Source organism: Cryptomeria japonica, chromosome 7 (genome assembly GCF_030272615.1).
Source record: "Cryptomeria japonica chromosome 7, Sugi_1.0, whole genome shotgun sequence".
Taxonomy (NCBI): Eukaryota; Viridiplantae; Streptophyta; class Pinopsida; order Cupressales; family Cupressaceae; genus Cryptomeria; species Cryptomeria japonica.
This window is the reverse complement of record NC_081411.1, coordinates 827,558,597-827,576,402: the sequence shown is the minus strand read 5'-3', so window position 1 is coordinate 827,576,402 and position 17,806 is coordinate 827,558,597. Positions and strand designations below refer to the sequence as shown.

General features: G+C 37.5%; 1 protein-coding gene across 2 annotated transcripts in view; it reads right to left on the bottom strand.

The window, feature by feature from the left end:
* LOC131038965 (plastid lipid-associated protein 2, chloroplastic) overlaps positions 1–14,137 on the bottom strand; it is a 48,899-nt gene extending 34,762 nt beyond the window's left edge. For both annotated transcript variants that reach the window (XM_057971592.2, XM_057971591.2), the window contains exon 1: positions 13,301–14,137. In XM_057971592.2, the coding sequence (XP_057827575.2) occupies positions 13,301–14,028 (728 nt within the window). In that variant the 5' untranslated portion in view covers positions 14,029–14,137. The remainder of the gene's footprint in view (positions 1–13,300) is intronic.
* Positions 14,138–17,806: the final 3,669 nt, after the last annotated feature.

The following is a 17,806-nucleotide window of genomic DNA, read 5'->3' as shown; positions in this document are numbered from 1 at the left end:
GGGTGCTTCCAATATGCTCAAATCGTACACCATCAATCACTGATCACCATTCATGATAATGCATGAAACAATAGACGGGTAACGACTTAAGATTAAGCTCATTTTATTCCAGTTGACCACCTGTTGACATGTATTTTGTACACCATCATACACAGAATAAAATACCTAAAGGCATCTTATCCTCTCTTGAATAAAGTCTCTAACTGCTAAAGATTCGCATGAAGGATCAGTTAGGATGACTCCAATGTTCTGGTTAGTAGGGTCTCTACGTGTGGATAAGCTTCCAGCGGTATGATGTGATTTGCTGTGTCCTCAAGGGGCCTTACACTCCGAAATTCCAAAATTTTACTAAACTAAAGAAGCTTTCAAAAAATAACAAAAGGATAGGGTTTGCAAGAGATCTAATCTAATCTAACCCTAAGAATGACTTCATGTGGACAAGACTTGGCAAGATTCTACCAACTTCAATTTCGCCATAAAATAACAACTCAATTGAAATTGATGCGATCTTCTAAGGTAACAAAATGATTTTCAACGCATCAAAGATCAAAGACACTACCACGAAGGTACATATCCAAGATACAATAATGATTGAAGGTTAAGTGATTCAAATATCTCCAGTCGACCATGCAAGGCGTTCCTACAATCAGCAAGAAGCTAGTGGTTTGGATTACGAATCCTACCAAAGATCAAGTCTCACACTTTATCCTTCAATTTAATACACTACTTTGATTGAGCATGATTCAAATGAATTAAACAACCATGAAGATAACCAAGAAAGTTGCAACAAAACACCATAACTTCAATATTTCATTGATTTCAAAGTCATCATGTACAACAATTGCTTGAATTCCTTTCCTCAAACTCAATCTTGCTACAAAAGCAAATTACTTCTAACTCTAATCTCTCTAATACATCAAACTCTCTCTCTAATCTCTTAACTATTATCTATTATAAATGAAATGAAAATGAGGGTATAAATAGCATCCTCAATTACAATGAATGGTCCAGATTGAAAGTAGATCAACGGTCAAGATCATGACACCTAAACCCTAATTAGGGTTTGTTACAAATGGCCTCCTTTTTACTGAACAATATTAAATGCATAGCCAAATATTAAATTTGGCACAAAAACCTAGGAGACATAAACCAATGACAATTAAGGTGCCATGTCATCTATAACAACCTCTCATCTAGAATCTTATTCCCTTTCCAATGTTCCTTTTTAGCATATGCAATGAATCTTGATACAATTCCTTCGATCTCAGCAATTGGAATCTCGGGAAGATTCTTCATACTTTCTTCCAAGTGGATGACCTGATCGAATGCATCTAGAAGAGCTGCGTCCCATGAAAATTCAAGTTCCTTTGTTCTTTCAATCAAGAGCATGGTGGCAAACATCTGATCATATTGCTCGTCTGTGACATTAGCGTCCTTACAAAAGATGACCTTGATTCTATCCTCTAATCCCTGCATATCCACATCTGTCTCGACCTCGATCCTCCTGCCAAGAATGGTACGTAGTACCTCAAATACTCTGTCCTGGATCGGATTGATCACCTCCTCAACTTGGCTACATCTAGTACTGATGTCCTCAAAGAAAACACTCTTCATATGGAGTAAGGTTGACCACTGAAGCAAACTGTGAGGTCCTCCATCCATGATCTTTTCTTGCGCTAATACCTTCCTTGATGTGTGTCTAATTACTTTCAAGACAGGAATGATAACATCTTTGGTATGAGCAAATGCGGCTACTGTTATCATCAAATTGTGGATTATCTCAAGAACCTGGATAGCTTGATGAATAATCTTCATCATCCTTGTTACAAATTCTACGGCAACTGTATGAGATTTATCCATCCAAGTACTCATACGCTGGACCATATTCCTAAATCTTTCTGCCTCATTAATTGGTTGAAGGGGAAGTGCCTGCACTGGTGATCTAGCTGGATCCTGACGTCCCAAAGGTTCATTGAGATGACTGAAATATGTCCTCCATGCACTGACCTCTCTCTCAAGCTTTCTATTCTTTTCCATTTCTTCTCTAAGCTTGTCTTTTAATGCCTCAAACGAATCGGTGGCATCATCTAGTGTCTGCTCTGCTGTGGATGGTCCTAGCTCAAAAGTCTGTATATCATATTCCTCTGCTAGGATCTCACCTTCATATTTGTCTACTGCCGGTGTAGCTATCTGCAGTTTTCTGGATCCAGTCTCATCTCGAATCATCTTGGACATCTTGGTAGCCTTTCTCTTCTCTGTTACTTCGTGAGAACGTCCAACAAGGCTCTCTAAATCAATTATATTATCTTCGTCCTCTATCACGATCACCTTGGTTAATCTTTCCTTCAACCAATCTGGGATAGCTGATCTTGTCTCTTTGACTTGAATTTCCTTATGTACTACTTCTTCTTTTCTAGGAGGAGATGTTATTTCGTTGTCTTCTTTATCTTCATCTAGTTCATAATCTTGGAGAGATCCATCTGGTGATCCTTGCGGTCCCTGTCCTTCTTCCTGCCTATCGTTTTGTACCATCGACTCCATGGATTCTTCCACTTGAAGTGTACTCTTCTCTGGTCTAGAAGATGTACCGGATGAACGATCCCGGTTGGCCCCTTGCTTCTTCTTTGAAGATTCTCTCTTTTCTGGTCTTTCTTTCCTCTTCGAACCTCTTGGATGGAGATTGCCTTCACTTGCACATCGAAGGTTACCTTCACCTGAATTTCTAGGATTAGGATTTCCTTCGCTCACACTAGCTCCACCTTCGGCTGGTTTCTCTTCCAAAGTGAAAGTCATAGCTATGCCTTGCTCTCTCAACTTTTGATGTTGTACGTCAACCCATCTGCGAGTACAAGACAAGACTGGAGCCATCAAAGCATCTAAATCCACGACCTCGGGCTCATTCCAATCTAACCTTATTGATTTGCTTTCTCGATCATAGGACGACTGGATATGTCTGCCACTGTCCTGAGCTTGGTCAGCCACTCTGTAAATCCTGCATTTCCTGATGAAATCCAAAGGCAATCTAGAATGCAATTTTCGTTTCACTTCAAGATCATCTAAGAGATTCATCATAAAATCTTCTATTTGATACTCATGCTTAAACTTCCTGCCGACTGTCTCCTCTAAATATCCATGTGGATCAAAGCTTTCTCTCAAAGCAAAAGATGAAAAAGAATACAAGGCTAACTCCTTCTCTGCGTCATCCATGGCTAAAGCATTAGGACATACCTCAACTGAATTGCCCAAAATGATAGGTACCGGAACTCCATTCCCATGTCTGTGTCTGAATGCCTTTGCATATGCCGCCAACTGTCTTGTTACTTCAAGTAACACAATTCTATCTGTCGGATATCTCGGCAACATGTATGGAGGTGAAGGACATCCATGCACTCTAATATAAGTGAACTTCGGAAACTGAATAAACCAAGCACCATACCTCTTTATTAATTCCTGTGCATCCTGAGATAATCTGTTGTGAATCCCGCCTTGCAACGTCCTTGTGATATTCATCGTGAAGTTATCATTAACTAGCTTGTAGTTGCTTCCTGGCGGATGATGTAAGTGGACATAGGAATCACAAACTCTGACCTCGTCGGGTCCTCTTCCAATCACTCCTCTATGAGGTAGTCCTGCGTACTCAAAGCTCCTGATCAAGGCATAGATGACGTATGAACTCATGTGGAAGGACTTGGTAGCCTTGAGTCTCCTTAATTGTACGTCCAAGCAATGGCTAATCATTCTAGCCCAATGTATGGTTCCTTTCCCTTGAACAATCACCTGGATGAAGTAGAACATCCACTTCTCAAAATAGAAGGCGTGAGGGGCTCCTGTAACTCAGTTGAGCATTGTGATCAAATCTCTGTACTCCTCCTGGAAATCAATCCTGTGCGGAGTGTTCGGGATCTTGCTCAGGCGAGGACGACTCTTGAGTAACCAGTTCTTGTTGATAATGCTTAGACAAGCATCTGGATCATCTTCGTACATTGACCTGGCTCCTTCAATGCTCTTGTATATCATGTCTCTGTGCTCTGGAAGATGGAAAGCTTCACTTATAGCTTCCTCTGAAAGGTACGCCAAAGTGTTTCCTTCATTGGACACGATCGTTCTGGACTGAGGATCATAATGACGAGCACACTCGATCATCAACTCATGGCACTGAACTGCTGGAGGAAAGCCGGCCGCCTTAATGATGCCACTCGATTATTCTCCGGGCGACAGGTGATGGCTTGCCAATGTAAGGGACCTCTCGAAACTTCTTCGTGCTGAAGTTACCCAAGTTGGTATCTCCAATGTTGCTCCACTTCGACACGATCTTGGTCTCCACTTCTTCGGTCCTTTGATCTTCCTTCATGAGAGCTGGACGACTGGTGGATGCTCCCGCCTTCGGGGTCGCCATAACTACACAACATTTCATAATGAGAAACTAAATTTTGCAATAAATAACATAGATTAGAGAGTAAATTTTAGGAAACATCATGATAAGTCTTTGAGTTATCATTTCCTAAAAATGATTGAGCTAGTGGAATTCAAAATTCAAAATTCAAAACTTAGGCTATGACGATCAACAATTCAAAACTAAAATGATAAAATCATATCGCCATACCTCACTAAAGAGCTAACACTAGAATGCAAAATAGAGGAATTCGCCCAGGAAAAAATTAATGCTAGATGGCCTTGACGTGATCTTCAATTAAACAACTTCGCCACCCTTGGAGATGTCTTTGATGTGGTCTTTGGCAAGTTCGCCTAAATCCAAACTTCAAGTTCGCACCTCCTTTGATGATACTTCGCACCACCTTTTGAATGATAATTTCGCACCACCTTTGCTAAATTCCAAATCGCATATGAAATGATAAAAGGATAATGTGAAAATGAAAATCTTCACCTCCCTTTATAAGCGCTCATACCACCCATCCCTTTAGGCCGACTTTTTGCAAAATATAGCAATTAAAACGATTTTTTAAATAAATAACAAAGGCCGACTTTCATAAACCAAGCGCTCCATTTGATTAATAATTAATTATTAAATGCCATCGTTTATTAATTAATAAATTCGATTTTTTTACAAGGCAAAAATAATTAATTAATATTTTGCGCAAATTTTAAATGCCATTTAATTGAATTTTCCAACTTATCGAATTTTCTAGCATTTAAATAAATTCAAAAAAAGTGTTTGAGCGCCAAAATTGGAGAGTGGAAAAGTACAAACCTCATCGCCCTGGTCCCTGACTGAGGGATAGGAGCGATCCATCAACTTGGTCTTGATTCTTGCACTTTTGACGTTCAAAATCTTCATCCTTACGTTGAAGTTGGCATTTTTGCTAGGAATTTCAAACTTGGGTGACTTGACCTTGAAAATGAATATCCTTTTGTGGTGATATCGCCCTGGTCCCTTGGAGAGGGACAGGAGCGAACTAGATGTTTTCTCCTCGATCTTGTATCTTTGATCTCCAATCTCCATCATAAGGCGAGTAATAACGTTGTTTCTTTACTCCATGCTTGTATCACTTGTTTTATACAAGGCATTAAGATGTTTGGAGGATTATCGCCCTGGTCCCTTGGTGAGGGACAGGAGCGATCTTAGTGCTCTAGCTTGAAATTCTTCGTTCTTGATTTTAACTCCTCGTTCATTGCCTTCCAAACGACGATCTTGATCTTGTGCGACCTTGCTTTGACATGCATTTGAAGGAAAATGAAGGATCTTGTGTAAATCGCCTTGGTCCCTGACTGAGGGACAAGAGCGATATAGCTTCCTTGTTCAAATTGATGACCCTTTGACGTTCGAAACCCTTGCATATCATCTTCTTAAGACGCCTTAGACCTTGTGCAACCTTGTACAACCTTGACTTGGCGTGAATTTTGAATGAATTGGCAAATATAGTAAATATCGCCCTGGTCCCTGACTGAGGGACAGGAGCGAACTTCAAGGTTTTGAGCTCTTGCTTGCTTTCTTCAACTCGCCATTGCCTTCATTGGGTAAAATGTAGTCCTTTTGATCCCCTTGGACACTTGAAACGTGATCAACTTTCGAAATCTAGGTCCTCATGAAGATTTCGCTCTGGTCCCTGCCTGAGGGACAGGAGCGAACCTAGGTATTTAAGTGCAAATCCTTCATTTTGGCGATCCTTGTAACTTTGTTCTTCATTGAGACGCTTCGAAACGCCCTCGCCACCTTTTATCTTGACCTGGAGAGTTTTAAACTTGGAGGAAAGGCAATATAACCATCATATCGCCCTGGTCCCTGACTGAGGGACAGGAGCGATATAGCTCTTGTAGGCTTCATCTCACTTTGCTAACTTCAAAAATTATCTTCAATGGTCTTGTAGTACTCCGTTTCACTCATCCATGCCTTGGGATTCATTGTAACTTGGCAAGAAATTTGTCTAAGGTAAAAATCGCTTTGGTCCCTGACTGAGGGACAGGAGCGAACTTGGGCATTTGGGTCCCTTGTTGATGTTTTATAATCTTCAATTCGTCTTCAACAGGTTCAATTCACCTCCTTTCTTGCCTTCGAACTTAAAACTTGCTTGATCTTTGCCCAAAACATGCCTAATGAAGAATTTCGCTCTGGTCCCTAGGAGAGGGACAGGAGCTACAATAGACTTCGCCCTGGTCCCTGACTGAGGGACAGGAGCGATTTTGGCATTTTGGTTCTCTTTTCTTCATGTTTGTGCCTTCAAATTATATTCAACTGATAAAATGCACTTCTTTGGACCTCTTCAAATCGTCAAGTTGTTAAACTCCTGCAAGAACAAAGCAATATTTGATTTTGAGCTCCGATCCTTCACTGAGGGACAAGAGCGATTTTGACTCCTGAGGCATTTCTGTGTTCGTGAAATTCTTCAATTTATATCCAACGGAAAGATCACGCCTTTCTTTATCACTTCCATTTCAAAATTTGTCTTGATCCTGTAGAGACAGTAAGATCTTTGAAAACGAGCTCCGGTCCTTCACTGAGGGACAGGAGCGATTTTGCTCCTACAAGCCAAAATATCATGATTTCACAAGTTTAATCACTTCACAAGGCAAAAACAAATCATTCCCCATGCCCAGGATCAAAAATCAAAAAACTCAAAATTTGGTCAAAATTACTCAACTGGACAAAATTCACAACTTCATCCTCAACACTTAGACAAATTAAGACTCTGCATTCAAAAATTCCAATTGAAAATAGACCATTCTGGCGAATTCATTTCATTCAAAATTGCATCTTACAAAAGGAAGCTCAAAAAGCTCTCAAAACCGACTGGATTCTGGCCTGAAAAGATCGAAAAAGGAACCCTAAGGCTTGACCCTAATCCAGACAACTGACAAACTAACAAAACCCTAAAAAAACGAAGCGAAAGGCGAGCGAAAAACGAGCAAAAAGAGGGGGTCCCCATTTTAAATGGGGCGATGTGTGAAATGGTCACAACACCACCCAAGGCGCACTTACCATCAGCAAGAGGCTAGTGGTTTGGATTAGACGGATTCCACACAGGTGCATTCAACAATTTTCTTCATTCAATCTAATCATCTACCATCTAGAATTGAAGATTCAACAAGAAACCATGCATATTGCAAGAAACGACACACTTCACCATTACTTCAATGAAAATGGAGTTTATTTACAATCAATGGCAACAATTTCTTGCCTTGTCCTCCTATTCTACTCTAATTGCTATACTATCAACTGACTATTCACCTTCTAACTATTAATGACTAACTATTCCTTAACTACCTTCAATTCACCTTTACCAAATGAAGAGCCGGGGCTTATATAGTGCCCTTAATACAATTCAATGGCTAAGATCAATTTGAGATCAATGGCCAAGATTCTACAATGAAAACCCTAATTAGGGTTTGTTACAACAAACTCACTTCTGACCAATGAAATAATTGTATTAATTGGACACATGTCTTCTCTGGAATATTCAACCAATGGATAGATGGGGTAGGTACATCGAAGTTTGTGCCACCTTTAATGAGCCAGGTACATTGAATCTGGACATGCTGAGGTGGACCAACCCGCCTGGAGGAGTGATGACTAGGATGCCACCTTGTCTAACACTTGGTTGATGCTCAATTTGGTGATGCTTTCCTTCAAATGCTGGACTGGAAGATAGATGAAGAAGGTCGCCCTTAATGATGCTGGACTGGAAGAGGTTATTCCTGATGATGCTTGACCGAAGAAGGCCGTCCTTGTCGATCCCAGACGGGAGGAGGTCGCCCTTGTCCTGGCTTGATCTTCTTTGATGAGGGTCCGCCAAGTAATTGATCTTCCAACTCCGGGGTCGCCATTCTATGCCTACACAAAAAGATTAAAGTTAGTCTTTGAGCATCAAACCTTAAAGCATAGAATTCCAGACCTTTCAAAGGAATAGTTTAAGATATTAATTTGAAAAAGACATGATAAATCAAGAATTACACATTTTCAAATTAATTATGAATGGAAATTGGATTTTCGAGACTTAGACTTTACAAAATTGCTACGAAATCACAATAAGTCTTGAATAAGAACTTCAAAAAAATGATTCTTCATACCTCCTCCTTGAATGCTTAACTACAAAACCTTGAAAAATGATGAAAGAAGACCGGATTTTGATGGACAAGGCTTAGATTATAGTCCTCCCTTGGATGAATTACGCCTCCATTAGCCTTCAACATGAATTTCACCTTCTTTAGTCTCCACACTTAGCAAAAAATCGCCTTCAAACACCTTCCAAAATCTGGAAATTATCCTCCAGCTTGCCCAATTTTGCACCTCCAAATATGCTCTTTGAATTCGCATGAGAGATAATGCAAGAATGATTTGAATTTGTTAAAGAACCTCTCCCATTATATAGAGCGCTCACCTTGATTCTTGTTGAGGCCGACTTGACAAAAAGGAAATAAAAATGAAATAAACCCCCCTTTTTGAAGGATGGCCAACTTAGCAAATTAGCTTTAAAATAAGATAAAATCCCACTTAAAAGGAGGCCGACTTGCTTGTAAAAGCAAATAAATGTATTTGAGCGCTCACCTTCATTTAAAATTTGAAAATTAATTTCAAGGCTTCAAAGGTGGGTTTTTTCATTTGTTTTAAGGCTTAGAATTTAATTAATCAAATTATGAATGCCTTAATTTATGCGAACTTGCTTTAGTTTTCCAAATGTCTTGAAATAAGCAAATTTAATGAAAGGCTATAGGCTAGCTTAGGAATGTTAAAGCTTGATCAAGACTCCTTAAACATCAAGATATCCACTGTGATGGTTTGAACCCCTTGTCTAGACTTGCTCACTAGATAAAATTGAAATTTTCTCAACCAATATTTGCAAATTTCCATGCCTTTGTATTCTCAATCTTGTAATTTGCCTTAGATTCAATCAAATAAGGTTGAAAAATAGATTATTTGATATTTTCGCCCTGGACCCTCAACAAGGGTCAGGAGCGAATTTTGAGTTTTAGGCATATTTCTTCATGCTTTTAACTTGACATCACTTCTAAGGCAAAGAACATCATGCCTCCCTCCCATCCAAATCATGAATAGCAAGATCTTGTCTTAATTTTGCAAAAAAAAAGGGGAGAACTTGGAAATTTCGCCCTGGACCCTCAGGAAGGGTCAGGAGCAATTTCCCCCTTATCCTTAAAACTTTCATTCTTAACAATCCCTTTTTACTTTAAATCAATTCAAACATCATTTCAAGCTTATCACTAGGCCTAACTTCGCTCAATTCTGGAGGAAAAGTCCAATTTTAGGTTTTTCGCCCTGGGCCCTCAGCAAGGGTCAGGGACGATTTTCCTTATTTAGCTTGATTGCTCCTTTGTTGGCCATCCAAATTGTCTCCACAGGATAAAACATACCTTTTCACCTTCACTCCAACCATAAAAATCATTTTGTCTTTGCAAGAAAGAGGTGTTTTTGAGAATTTCGCTCTGGGCCTCCTGAGAGGGTCAGGAGCGAATTTTGCAATTTTAACCATAATGTTTCATTTTTCACTTTGAAACCTCTTTGTCAAGTAAGATCTCACCTTGTGATATGCTATGAATATGATTTCATGTCCAAGAGAGGTAAAATAATGTGCTTATAAAGAATTTCGCCCTGGACCCTCAGTAAGGGTCAGGAGCAAATTTCCTCTTCTGGGCAAAATTCCTTCATCTTCAAGCGAATTAGGGGCTCTATTAAGTTCATCTCACTATTCATCATACCTTTGGCATTTCAATTCAACCAAAACTGAGGAAAAAACATCTCCCACAAGATTTTTGCCCTGGACCCTCAACAAGGGTCAAGAGCGAATTTTACGTTTTCAACAAAATCCTTCATTTTTTCAAATTGACACTTTCTCAGGTGGGTAAAGGGAGATGTCTTTATTTCACTCATGTTTTAAGACTTGTTCTTTTTCACTACAAAATAAGGGAAATTCAAAATTTCACCCTGGGCCTTCAGCAAGGGTCAGGAGCGAATTTACCTTTGTTGCCCAAAATTCACCATTTTTCATGCTTCCAAACCTTTGAATGATGTTCAACCTTCATTCCAAGAGACCCTACACATAAAAGGTTACCCAAAATTAGTGACAAATAAGCACAAATAAGATTTTCGCTCTGGACCCTCTGGAAGGGTCAGGAGCGAAATCTTCATCCCAGGCTAAACTGCTCAATTTTCAAGTTTTAAATCATTTCACAAGACAAGGTTAGATCATTCTCCAAGTTAGGAACAAGGTTTCAAGCTCAAACAAGGTGGCAAATGAAGTTTATGATGAATTTCGCTCTGGACCCTCTAGAAGGGTCAGGAGTGAAATTCCTAATCTTGGCCAAAATCTTGACTTCATTATCACATTTTTCCATCCAAACAAGTGTTTTGCCCTCAAAGATGCCTAGGAATGAGTTGGTTCTAAGTTTGGGTCAAACTAGAATGCCCTATGGAGATTTTCGCCTTGGACCCTTTGGAAGGGTCAGGAGCGAAATTCGCTTTGGATCCTCTGGAAGGTTCAGGAGCGAAATTTGACTTTTTTGAACTCTCCGTCAGGATCATTTTATGGAATATAACATTTAATACTTATACTTTAAGTTATATTCCATATATACTTTCAGGATGTTTGAGAGTGGTTTCAGACCTCCAGGAGCTATATTGCAAAATCTAGTTTTTGGAGGATTCTTCAGTCTTCCAGACTTAGTCAAATTTCAGGATCAGGACATTCCAGACTTAGCCAAATTTCAAGATCAGGACATTCCAGACTTCATTTCAGGATTAGGACATTCTAGACTTCATCACTCACCAACTTGACCTAACTCAAGCAGAAACTGCTATCCAGGTGATCCCCTGGCGATACTCGAAAGATAAAGGCTAACAGACAAAACCCTAAAAGACCTAGAAAACAAACCCTAGAAAGCAAAAAGCAAGGGTCCCCATTTGCAATGGGGCGATGTGTGAAATGGTCACAACACTCCGACTAAGAAAGTTTCCAGGCATTGCAAGGTAGCTACACTTGGCCATGACATGGTCTCAAATTTCTCTTACAAACATACTCTATTCTAATACCTATGATCTTCCTTATAGCTAATGTCCCACTTTAGTTCTTTCATTTTGTATGTGGCATAAAGAAAATCATGCAAAAACCCAGGCATCTAACAAAAGTATAGGTAACCAGCAATAACAGAACATATAAATGACAATAAAAGTCTTAATATACCTATAAAAATCTTAAGGGACAGACAAGGAACGAATTACAATACTAAGCATGTTGGTGTAATTATTTATTCATGATGGATATACACTTTACTTAAGTTTACTTAGGTACATATGAGACACTTAGGGAGATGTGCTACATTGGGAGTGTGTATGTAGGAGAATGTCCACCTTTTATGGTGTGATCTTGTTGTTACTTTATCATTTCCACTTATTGTGGAGTGATAATTCCACCTTCAGTGGGTGATCCACCTCATGTGGAATATTTTACTATTTCTCCAACCTACCCCTACCTACCCTTGCATCTCATTGAGCCACACGTCATTATTGTGTGCTCTTTTGTCTCTTAGCCTTGCCTTTATAAGCAGGCTCATCTACATTGTAAACAACAACAATCTTGATGATCCAATTGATCACATTTTGCATCATTGATAGGAATACAGTTTATTCTTGTCACATTTTGTTCTCTCTTATTTGTGTTTTCCATTTTGCATCATTGATAGGAATACAGTTTATTCTTGTCACATTTTGTTCTCTCTTATTTGTGCTTTCCATTGCCTCTAGATCTTGGCAAATTCTCACAAAGCAGAATATCATTAGATGTCATAACATCAGATCCTTATCATGGCATTTGTGCACCACTATATCTTTGTATCCTTTTTTTCCTGACGTTTGTATATTTATGATTTGCACTTAGGTCAAAGATGCTTTAGGCAACCTCATGGGTTACTGCATAAGTGATCTGCTGCAATCTTAATGGGAGCGTTGGAGAAATTTGTTGACATAATTATTCTGCTCTTCTAATATTGTCTCTTGATTGCATGTTCATGCATTTTACGGAAAGGTGTGTTGGTTACTTTTATTGCTATGTTGCAATGCACCAATGTATTTTTGTGTTCAATTGAATTAACCAGGCAGATTACAACAAGAATGATTACTACGCTCCACATGATTGTTGCACATGTGCCATTTGATAGTTTAATGGTATGCAATCTTGTGGCATTGATTGGACTATCAACTTAGACAGGCTAAATAATTTGAAACAAGTTTGAAGACAGATAAACCATCCTACTTGAGAATTAAAATTATTATGTTCATTGACAGAAAAATTGAGGACCTCAAGTGGGCTATTGCCTAGTAGCAATGCAAAGGAAGTGTCATGATGATGATGTGGATTCAAGCCCTGCTGGACATGCTCTCCAATAACTAAAACGGTTTCATTAATACAACCCACAATGAGCAGTGGCTTCCCAACCAAAGTTGACGAAAGATTGATATAGCATTTCCTCCTGCTAAAACGACTTGGGATTGAGCAATTCAAATTCACCAAAAGAAACAAGAACAACAGGGTTTGAAGAAGTATAGTGAGATTTGTTAAAATTCCTCATTTTCAGTGTTTTTCTCAATAAGTAATTAAGACTCGTGGGAAACATATAGATGAATATTAATGTGGAACAAATACTTTAACAAGGGATACGCAACAGTAATTTTAAGGAAGATTGTAATTTTTAGAACATTCATCTTGTACACGTAGGCATGTACATATGTATACATGTTCCTGTATGTCCTTGTTGTGAAACAAATACATGAATATAATTATGCATATGTTCGGCATTAATTTAAAAAGTGAAGAGAATACAGGGGAAAGGAACTTACACTAAAACCCAATTTCCCTGCAGCAGTGAGGGTGCTTCAGTTGGAGCAGGAGTCGGGTTCAGGGCTTCAAGCTCGGAAATCAACTCCCCAATTTCTGCCCTAGTCTGACTGCTAACTGTCAGGCCATACTCCGTCCCATAGAAAGAGTCCACCAAGCATTGTTTAAGCTCTGTTAGCTTAGTATCTGTAGAAATTGAAGGTACAGTGCCTGGGATCTGGTCAGTTCCTGAACCGCCCCATTCATCATCATCAGACATTGTAGATGGGTCTGCATCAGGCAGCTTTGTTTGTGCAGCGAGCTCATCTGGGTCTGCTTTGTCCCCCCATTCATCAACATATAGTGCCCCAGAAGCAGTATCCTTTTGTTCTACACTACCATTTTGTGGGGTGGTTGTGTTTGTTTCGAGTTCATTCCCCCACTCATCCTCACTCAGAGTGGGAGGAGTGATATCACCTGTTTGATTGATTGGTGGTATGCTCTCATCACCATCGGTCAGGGCAAAGGGTTTTGTCAAGGGCAAGGAAGTCCTCTTAGAAATACTGATAACTGGGCTTCGGAAGAGGTGGTTTGAGGTGGAAAAAGCGGTCAGAGTATTTGAGATTGCATGGCAATGAAATGAGTAGGTTGGTACGGTTTTTGGCAGGGAGAATAGGGCGGGGTTGTTGGAGTTGTGAACAAGGAAGAATGGTTTTGCTGTGTATAATGTCATTGCCATTGGCATTGCCATTGCCGCCTCAAACTACAAATCGTGTGTAATGATAATATAAGAGTCTTCTGCATCTTTCGTGGGCAGCTCACGCTCCACATATTTTATGGCGTGAAAAGACACGTTCTCGACGAGAGTGATTTGGCAGAAACTTCATGTAGTTTTAAATTTCCACTACTCAGATATTGGGATGTACATCTGATTATGTTTCTTTATTAATTTAAAATATGTTGCATTTGAATTTTTAATTATTTAATAAATATGGTAAAGATATATTAGACTGTAAATTTAGAATGTTTTTTTTTTTTTCTTGTTTAGATTGCTTGGTTTGATTATTAGTTTATAAAAAAAATTGATTTGATTTATTGGATGATAATTAATTTGATACTTTTTCAATTAAGAGTTATGGATTGAAGGGTATCTATTTTACAAAAGTCCTTTAAGACGTGATCTCAACTTCATCTTTTTTGATGTTGGGGTCTTGGACTCAACAAAACTTATCTTGAATTTGATATTTTTTAACAATTCTATTTTGAATTTATTTTCTTTAATTTATATTTGTATTATATTATCTATTATGAATGTTTAAAGTATGTTATTCTAATATATTATTTTGATTAATGTGGTAACTTTATTAACTTAAAATTCATATATAAACTTTAAGAAGTAGTATTATATCTTAATTAAAATATTCTTATAATTTACAATATTAAAAATTCTACTAGGTTTAAGGCAATAGGCATGGTTTTGATTTGGGTTAGGGGTTGTAGATGTGTTTTGATGTATTTTTCTAAGATTTGAATTTAACCATGTGTTCAAGACAACTCAAATCATATTGGTTGTTATGTTTTGATCTTGACATCAAAAGGTTTAGATTATATAGATAAGACATGCATAAAAGGACATCACCCCTACGTCATTAATCATCAAACATGAACCCATCATCTAGATTCATCATTAGATCAACCCCTCCACACTAATTTGACATAAGTTTCACTTACTACTCCAAAATCAATCTTTTATATTAGTTGCATTAACACTTGCATCAACAAATGTTAAAATCTTAGTTCTTGCACTAGGTCAATGTGGCATCTATTAGATCAATTCTCAAGTCTTAAGCATTTAGTATCATCACATGTCATCATTATTAGTAGCATTTGCTCCTTGTTGTCTTCCATTTTTTATTGAAATCATTGAATCAATCAATAAAGATTGAATACAATTAAGAAAGTATCAAGAATTCCCCATTACCACAACAAGTTACAATTATATACTTCAACACCAACAAATTTTTAATTGCAAATACAAAATTAAGAAAAATAATAATTATGGGTACTAAAGTTCTAAAATCACAAGGTCTGAATACACATAAAAAGTTCAAACCCAGATATACTAAGTTAGAAATGCAAATGCATGCATGGTTTACCCAATTACATGCATAGTTTCACAGATTTTAGTCTTCAAAGTCTACTCATCTCAAATCTAGTATTGGAATAAGGAACAATTATGTGTTGTTGACTTAAATTTGTCTCCTCTTCATCAACATCAATATATGAATTTACTTATGGTATTTCATTATTATTTCAAATCCGATTAGATGCATGTTTCTAGACTAAACTCATATATCTAGGCTAAGTACTAAATCAATTATATATTTAGTTTTAGCACCGAAATATTTATATAGTACTATTTTACTTCTCTATAATACTATATTTGAGTAATTCCTTATAAGAACCTTTTGATCGTGATAAAAAATGGTCATTAATATTCATTACAACTACTTCTCATTTATTATTATTTACTGGGTTTTACTAGTGTAGTTTAAATTTAATACTAATTATAGTGTATTAAATTGTACTCACTTACAATTTTGACCTTGCCTAGGCCTCACTTTGGCGTCTTGTCTTTCGATGCTTGATTGCAATGTTGATTCTACTCACACCACCTATCTACCCTACATCCTCACTATCTTCCATGTCTTCCCCCACATTCTGGAGTCTTGATTTCCAAGACCAGGGCATACCACACCCTGGGCCTCTTAATCAGGCCCCAAATTGGAGCCTCATAATGATCATCACAAATGAGCAAGAATTTGGATCTTGTGTCAGCCTACTTCAAAAATTTAATTGAATTTTCAAGCAGACAAGTATAAAAGGAGGTTTACCCTCTCATTTGAATCTAATTGAAATCAAGCTCTTAATTACACTCTATCAAATTCAAGTGAGCAAGCAATTAGTCATTCATCAAGCATTGGAATAGAAGTGAAGTCAAGTTCAAGCATTGAAGATGGAATTCATGATCAATATTTTATGAAGACGTCCTACATGAAACCCTAAAATATTTGTGTGAAGACAAAAAAAACTTCATCAAGGTAAACATTGTGGTTTCAAGCATTCCATTTCAAATTCAGTCTTTCCCTCCAAAGGAAAGTACTTTGTTATAGTCTTTCATTGCATTTGTCAATTCAAGTTCATGGTTAATTGCAAAATCGAGGTTTGACCTAAGGCAAACCCCTATTTTCAACATATTTCCCTTTCTTTTTGTGTGCAAGAAATGGGTGTGGAATTGTACTCGAGAATTATGGCGGAGTCGATAGTGATGAATAGGTTTAGCTTTTGATGGTGAAAATTTGGAGTACTAGGATGAATCTATACCCCCTAGCCCTAAAAAATCAAGCCAAACTTTTGAGAACAGGTTGTAGACATCTCATTTTGCCTTGATCCAACTTTGTGGCTCAATGGGATATTTGTAGCTTACTGGTTTCTATCAGTTTACTTCAATAATTCATTGTTTTGCCCTAATTTCACAATTACATTACAGATTCAATTAAGAAAGAGGATAAACAATACAAACGAGTTGAATCCAATTGGAATCTTCCACATTGGGATTGAGCCTAGGTCTATTGGGTTCAACCCTCTTTCAATGTAATTTGGTTAATTGGGCTATTTACTTTAATTCATAATTTTCTAACCATTACATTTTGGTTAACCTAACATCTTGCATGCCTAATTATGATTTATTTCCTCATATATGATTTTGTATGCATTTTAAAATTCAAATTTGTTCTCTTTATTGTTATTTTCAATTGAATTTCATAAATGTAGAGGTATAATTCACAAAAAACCTAGTTTATTATTCTGAAATTAACTTGTGGGTTGCATAATTTTTCAAGTATGTTTTTAGATTTGATTGTTATGACATGTTATGATTTAAAGGCATTTATTGTTCAAAATCACAAATCAAAGTTCTTAACTAATTGGTTAATCAATCATTCACAACAAATTACATTGTTTAATTGTAGTTTTAAATTTTTGCATTCAAATTTCCCTCCTTTGTGCATGAGTTTTGCTACCATTACCTACATACAATATTCCTATGAGAATAAGTTATATCATTAAAACTTCTCAAGGTTTAACCACTAAGGGTATGGAGCCTCAATCAAATCACTTGTTTCATGAGAATTTTGGTGCTTCCTCTAATCCAATAAATGACATCATTTATCCCCATTCTCTTCATAATTCTCATGATGTGGATGAATCACTAACTAGGGTTAATATTGACCAATTGGAGAAGATTGACAATGAATTTGAAAATCTTCAATAATGGATGAGTCAACAATACCCGAAAAGTGAGCCAATCCCTTTTCTTAAAGGATTGAAAAGAATGGTGCAAAGTCATAAAATTGGTGTTGATTTATTGTGTGGTATTCCTCATATTGTCGATACTAATATCATGCCAATCAAAATTTGTGTTAAAGTCCTTGGTTACTGTCAACCCGTACTAGTCAAGTCAATCATTC